The sequence below is a fragment of the Podarcis liolepis genome (assembly GCF_965112155.1).
Source record: "Podarcis liolepis genome assembly, chromosome: 9".
NCBI classification, from domain to species: domain Eukaryota; kingdom Metazoa; phylum Chordata; class Lepidosauria; order Squamata; family Lacertidae; genus Podarcis; species Podarcis liolepis.
In genome coordinates, this window is record NC_139564.1 from 21221722 (window position 1) to 21229172 (window position 7451).

Consider the following 7451-nt stretch of genomic DNA (forward strand, 5'->3'; position numbering starts at 1 on the left):
CCGCCCCGGAGCTGCGGCAAAGGTGTAAAAGAGCCACATGCGGCTCCGGAGCCGCAGGTTGCAGACCCCTGCTCTAGTGTGTTATTGGATGAGCACTTTAGGTACTTTGTATTATATACTGCTTTAAATTTTCTAAGTTAATTTGTTTTTAACTGTTATATTTCATCTTATTAAGTTGTTTTGAAACTTTTTTCTTTTTTTTTGCAAAATGTAACTAACAAATGTAATTAATAATAATAATAATGTTACTTTTCTTATTTGCAGAAGAATCTTCAAGTAATATATGTACTGGTCCAGGGCAATGACGATACATATTGCTCTGAAAGCCGCATATATTTTTGAACATGTTACCTTCACACCAGATTACCAGGGTACACATATTGTGACCTGAAATATAACCAGGTATTTGAAATGAGGTTTATCAGAGCCAACATATATTAGCAAAGCTGTTTGTACTTTCATAGACTGGGTTTCGTCACAGATCAGCCTAGATTAGGCTAAGTGAGTAATGTGTAGCAGGTATCTCAGGAACAACATATATTTGTATGATCCCAGAAAAAGCTCTAAACTGTGGAGGGAATGATAATTTCAAAACATTACCATCTCTTCACTTTTGTATTTCAAATATCCAGCCTTGATTCCACAGTTTAACCAGATTTCAAGTCCTCCTATGCTTTTAGCAGTTGGAAACTGGCTTGAATAAAAGGGAACTTGGGACAATTGTGCAGTCTACAGCGTACAGGAAATAATTTGGGCATGGGGAAGAGCTAAGTAGTGAAACAAGGAAATGGAAAATTGGAGGCAGGCTTAGCATAAAAGATTAAGGGCTGAGCACATTTCCACAATCATATGTAGGAATCTGACATCCAATAAATTCAGCTTCCTGAGAATCTACGGTTTTACTTTAAAAGAAGCAAGCCAGTGATGTTCATGTGGGAAATCTTCCATAAGAAAAAAATCCAGTACTTCATTTTTCTATGGAAAAAATATCATTTTATACATTTACTAGTAACAATGAATGGATACCAATTGCAAATACAGTATCAGGCAAGTCTGGAAGCTTCACATTTTTGCTGTATTCACTAAATAAAAGTACAATAGACATGCTAAATTTGATCACTCTCTAGGGTATCAGAAACTTTTTCCATTACAAGTTACCCTTGCCTAGAAAAAAAACTCACACTACTGCTTCTAAACCTGCAAAGATATGCTTAAAGCATGTGGGCAAGAAAGATGGAGGCTGGGTAGAATTTTGAGCGACCTGGGTTTCAGTGATATGCATGGTTGATGAAACTAAAATCATGTAAAATAAGCAAATATATCTTGGGGAAAATCTAGGTCACCCTTTTTAAAATTTCTACAAAAGCCCAGGATATACATGTAATTTCATGGAAACCTGAACTTGCTTACTGCCACACTTAAAACTGAACCCCTGCCAGCAAGCTAGAGTTAAGAAACTAGAAATTTATTAACATTTCTCAGTGCCCTCATGGAAACAGATTCCCTGGGATCCCCTTACAGAAGTCAAAACAAGCTAAACCAGACCACCCAGCTACAACGCTATGCAGACTTACCTAAGGCTAAATGCCAATGAACTCAGTGGCACTTGAATAGTCCTGCATAGGATTGCACTACACAACTGGTTTGTTTGTTGTGTAGATATACCCCAGAGATCAAGTTTCTAAAATTTCAACAGGTACAACTCACGTATTACCAAGTGTTTTTCCAACAAGACTACATACTTTTTTGCTTTTTACAATAGCAAAAAGAAAGAACGAACAGAGGCAACGGTGCTGGCTCCAGTTGTATAACAAGAAAGGTGGGGGGGGAGTTGCAAATATACTAAGGCACTTTTAATACAGTGCAGCGCTAACTAAGTCGATACTGAAGTAAGACCTGTGAAATTTAATTACAGCTACTCCCTACTAATTGTGGCTAGAATCATCTCTGCTAGTTATCCTATAGAAGTTACGAAACATGACAACAGGATTTCTATAGCAAGGGAGTACCCAGTTCAAAGGTTGCCTCACTAGGTAACTTTAGGTGAACTCACTAGGTAACTAGGCAACTGACTCTCTGGGCTACCTTACAGAGTTGCTGTTGTAATCCATCAATGAAATAATGGGCATGAAACATGTTGAAACTTATTTATAAATACTACATAATATCGTCATCAGGATTGGTTTCAGGATATGGGGACACCGGTGGCAACTGCTAACCACTGGGTGAGGTGGAAAGTGGAGAGCCAAACAGCAGGTGGAGCCAAAGCCAGTAAGAGGCAGAGCCAACTAAATCTAGTTTTATTCCCATCCTCCTTCCTGCTGAGTTCTACAATGGCAGCACTGAAACTAAGCAAGTAGAAGCTGACAGCCAGGGCCACCCCCTAGAATGACTAAGTAGGAAGACAGGTAAGTTGGGGCTGGCCATGGCTGACTGAGGTTGGAGGAGCTGGTGTCCTATTTGCCCTAATGGACCAGTCACCACTCATCTTGCTTTTCAGGCCAAGGGAGCCAGTGTTTGTCCACAAACAGCTTTCTGGGTCATGTGGCCAGCACAACGTTTCTGGCACAACAGGACACAGTGACGGAAGCCAGAGCGCATGAGAATGCTGTTTACCTTCCCACTGCAGCGGTATCTATTTATCCACTTGTACTGGTGTGCTTTCGAACTGCTAGGTTGGGAGAACCTGGGAGGTTGCTAGGTTGGGAGAACCTAGGTTGGGAGAACTGCTAGGTTGGGAGAACCTGGGACAGAGCAACAGAAGCTCAGCCTGTCATGAGGATTCAAACTGCCGACCTTCTGATTAGCAAGCCAAAAAGGCTCAGTAGTTTAGACCACAGTGCCACCCGCTCCCAATTCCACTGTGTACCATGAAGGGAGGGTGCATAAATGTATAGAGGCAGCAGCTCACACAATACACACTTGCTTTGGGTGGCACTGCGGGGATGACCAAGCCCCACAGCTATCCAGAAGTTCTCCAGCTGCCACCATACCCAACCACTGGATATGCTACCTGCAGCTAATGGGAGTTGGGGTCCACAACATCCGGAGACCATCAGGTTGGGGAAGTATAGTCTGAAGCAGCCTTACTCAACCTTGGGTCCCCAGGTGTTGTTGCTAATCCTTTACCTTTACTCCCAATAATGGTTGGGAGTCAAACTCTGCCAAGAGTGTACGGTCTGACAAATTCCTCCATTGCATCTCTGACAATTTCATTTCTCAGAAGGTGGAAGAACCAACAAGAGGATCATCCATCTTGGACGTAGTCCTCACCAATAGGGAGGAACTGATTGATGAAGTGGAAGTGCTTGGAAACTTGGGAGGAAGTGATCAGGTTCCCCTGGGTTTCAGGATACAGAGGCATGAGAAAACTGAGTGTAGTTGGACATGTACTCTGGACTTTAAGAAGGCCAATTTCGAAAAGCTGAAGCAGCTACTGGTTGTGATCCCATGGTCAGAAATACTGAATGAGAAGGGAGTCCAAGAAGGATGGGAGTTTCTAAAAGGAGAAATATTGAAGGCCCAAATGCAGACAATACCAGCAAGAAAGAAAAGTGGGAGGCATCTAAGGAAACTGATGTGGCTGTATAAGAAGCTTACAGATGAGCTGAGAGTTAAGAAGGGCATGTATAAGAAATGGAAGAAAGGGGAAATCACAAAGGAGTGTGGCAACAGTTGCAGGGGGAAAGTCAGGCTGGCTAAAGCTCAGAATGAGCTCAGGCTTACAAGAGAGGTTAAAAATAATAATAAAGGCTTCTTTGGCTATGTCTGAAGTAAGAGGAAGAACAAACAAGTGGTAGGTACTCTGCATGGGGAATATGGAGAAATGCAATTGGGTGACAGAGAAAAGGCGGAACTACTTAACACCTACTTTGCCCTTGTCTTCACCCAAAAGGAAAGTGATGCCCAACCTGGTGATAACAGAATAAATGATGTAAGGAGGGAGCTGCAGCCCAAGATAGGAAAAGAGGTAGTAAGGGAACACCTAGCTACGTCAAATGAATTCAAATCTCCAGGGCCTGATGAGCTGCATCCAAGGCTACTAAAAGAGCTTGTGGAGGTAATTTCAAAGCCTTTGTCTATTATCTTTGAGAATTCTTGGAGAACAGGTGAGTTCCCTACAGACTGGAGGCGGGCAAATGTTGTCCCCATCTTCAAAAAAGGGGGAAAGGAAGACCCAGGTAACTACCAACCGGTGAGCTTGACATTGATACCAGGAAAGGTCCTAGAACAGATAATTCAACAGTCAGTCTGTGAACAGTTAGAAAAGGATGCTGTGATTACTAAGACCCAGCATGGGTTTCTCAAAAATAAGTCATGCCAGACCAATCTGATTTCTTTCTTTTTTTATGCAACTACAAACTTGGTGGATCAGGGAAATGCTGTGGACATACTGTATCTTATTTCAGTAAGGCTTTTGACAAAGTCCCCCATGATAGTCTCACGAGGAAGCTGATAAAATGTGAGTTGAATGAGGTAATTGTTATGTGGATTTGTAGCTGATTGACTGACCAAACCCAAAGAGTATTCATTAATGGTTCCTTGTCATCCTAGAAAAAAGTGACATGTGGGGTGCTGCAGGGTTCTGTTCTGGGCCAGTTGTTGTTCAATGTCTTTATAAATGAATTGGATGAAGGAACTGAGGGGATGCTCATCAAATTTGCAGATGACAATTAACTGGGAGGGGTAGCTAATGCCGCAGAAGACAGAATCAGAATTCAAAATGACTGACTGAAGAACTGGGCACAAGCTAACAAAATGAGTTTCATGAGGACAAATGTAAGGTTCTGCATTTAGTCAGGAAGAATCAGATGCACAAATATAGGATGGGGGACACCTGGCTTACTAGCAGTACATGTGAAAAGGATCTAGGGGTCTTGGTGGACCACAAGCTTAACATGAGTCAACAGTGTGATGCAGCAGCAAAAAAACCTAATGCTATTCTAGGCTGCATCAACAGAGGTATAGTGTCCAGATCAAGGGAAGTAATAGTACCACTCTATTCTGCCTTAGTCAGACCACACTTGGAATACTGTGTCCAATTCTGGGGACCACTAAACATCCGACTAAACATTCGAAAAAACTTTCTGACAGTAAGAGCTGTTCAGCAGTGGAACAGATTCCCACAAGAGGTGGTGAACTCTCCTTCCTTGGAGGTTTTTAAACAGAGGTCAGAGGGCAATCTGTCATGGATGCTTTAGCTGAGGTTTATGCACTGCAGATTGGACTTGATGACCCTTGGAGTCCCTTCCAACTTTAAGATTCTATGGTCCTCTGATCTCTAGCTAGCAGGACCACTGGTCAGGGTGATGGGCATGAGACTCTTTATCTCAGGGTCATGAGTTTCAGCCCGACATTGGGCAAAAGATTCCTGCATGGCCTGGGACTGGACTAGATGACCCACATAGTCCCTCCCAACTCTACAATTCTATGATTCTATAATACTGATACTTCAATCCAGCATGGAACTCTCAGGTCCCCCACCCCCCCAAAAAGTTAACCAATAAACCTCAAAATTACCAAGTTGACTTCAAATCTAACCAAAGAGCTTCACCCATCACTGATGTTTCCCAAAAATGTTTATATATTCTAAATGGAAAGTGCAAAAAAAAGGGGGGAAGGGTTGTTGGCATGCCCTAATAATGTCCAAGCGTCTTTCATTACGATCTGATGAGACTCCTGGCCCGTTCTGTTTTCAGCAGCAGCTTCAGGAACAGGATCATTTGGGGGCCCAAAGATGAGAAAGGCTGGTTCCCCTGCCTGCTATAAAGAGCAAGAGCAGCAAACGCCGCCTCTCTCTTGCCGGCTCCCCGAGACCAGACCCCAGAGATGAGGCGACGGAGTTTACCCGACACCTCCTTATAGCCCCCCCTATTTTTCCTCCTTCTAGACTCCGGACACCTGACCGTGAAGGGAAGCCATGCTAGGATCCCAAGGGCACTCTCGAGATACAAGGGCCACCTTTCAGAGGGAGGCGCGCAGCCTCGGCCAAGAGCCCCGCGCTCACCTTTGGCGGTCTCGGTCGGGTAGAGCTTCTGGGCCTTGTTGAGGAAGCGCAGCGCCCGCTCCCGGTTGCCGGCCTCCAGGGCCTCGCGGGCGATCTCGATGCATTTCTCCGCCTCGTCGCGGTTCCCTTCCATGGGCCTGTCCTTCCTCCGCCTCCGCCCGCCGCAGCGCAGGGAAAAGGCGCCTGACGGGGCCAGCCGGGCGGGCGGGCGAGCGCCGCCGGGGCGCTGAGGAGGCCGGGGGTGGCGGGGTTGGCGAGAGGGGCGCTCGCCGGGGCCTTTCCGCGGGCCGCCTCACTCCGCGCCTCTGGGGCCGCTGCCGGCGGCGACGGGCGTCCTCCGCTGCATCGCCTTCCGCTTCTCCAGTCAGCGACGTCGGCTTAAGGCCGCTTGCTCGACGCACCGGAGCCGGCCGGGCCCAGCACCGCCGCCGCCGCTCTCGCTTCCGGGGACAGGCTCCGTGACCGGCCGCGAGGATCGCTTTGCGCAGGCGCGGCCGAAAGGAGCTCTCGCCTCCCAAATGCCACGACGCGAGCGCGGCTTCGCCGAGCGACCAGTCGAGGGCGCAGCCCAACCCCGGCGGGCTCACGGGGCAACGTACCTGCCTGCTCCTCACCTTTCAATACACTTCAGGATGCTTTTTCTGGGTGAAGAGCACTCTTTTGTACCTTACAGAATTATATACTTGTGGTGTATTATATCCGAGCTGTGGTTTTAGGACAAGCTGAATTAGATCTCTCCTTCCCAAAAATGTGAGATATTAAGAGGACCACATCAGTTTTTTAGGCTGTGCAACAGGGATTGGGAAACCATGGCCCTCCAGATGTTGGACTCCCAACTCACACCATGCTGGCTACATGGATTTATTGCTGTTTTAAAATCATACTTAATAGCATCATCGGGACACGGGTGGCGCTGTGGGTTAAACCACAGAGCCTAGGACTTGCCGATCAGAAGGTCGGCGGTTCGAATCCCTGTGACAGGGTGAGCTGCCGTTGCTCGGTCCCTGCTCCTGCCAACCTAGCAGTTCGAAAGCATGTCAAAAGTGCAAGTAGATAAATAGGTACTGCTCCAGCAGGAAGGTAAAGGGCATTTCCACATGCTGCTCTGGTTTGCCAGAAGCGGCTTAGTCATGCTGGCCACATGACCCGGAAGCTGTACGCCAGTTCCCTCGGCCAATAAAGCGAGATGAGGACTGCAACCCTAGAGTCGGTCACGACTGGACCTAATGGTCCCTTTACCTTTACCCCACCCTGGTGCCTCATGGTGGAATATAAGAAATCGGTAATATTCATCAACCCATCCTGCACCTGCTTTTCAGCTCCATACAGGCTTCTTAAGCCAACTGTCACTCAAGTGCACTCTGAAATGTTTTCTTTTTTGTGCTTTAGTGGGCACAAAAATTCATGTAGCTAAACTTGCACAATCCACTCTAGGAGGCCAAGC

The 7451-nt window shown here is 46.4% G+C and overlaps 1 protein-coding gene across 1 annotated transcript in view; it reads right to left on the bottom strand.

Annotated features, from left to right (window-relative positions):
* The window catches only part of DNAJB14 (DnaJ heat shock protein family (Hsp40) member B14), a 31836-nt gene extending 25337 nt beyond the window's left edge, over window positions 1–6499 (bottom strand). The window contains exon 1 of the mRNA XM_083459424.1: window positions 6008–6499. Within this exon, the coding sequence (XP_083315550.1) occupies window positions 6008–6140 (133 nt within the window). The 5' untranslated portion in view covers window positions 6141–6499. The remainder of the gene's footprint in view (window positions 1–6007) is intronic.
* Between the last annotated feature and the right edge of the window lie 952 nt (window positions 6500–7451).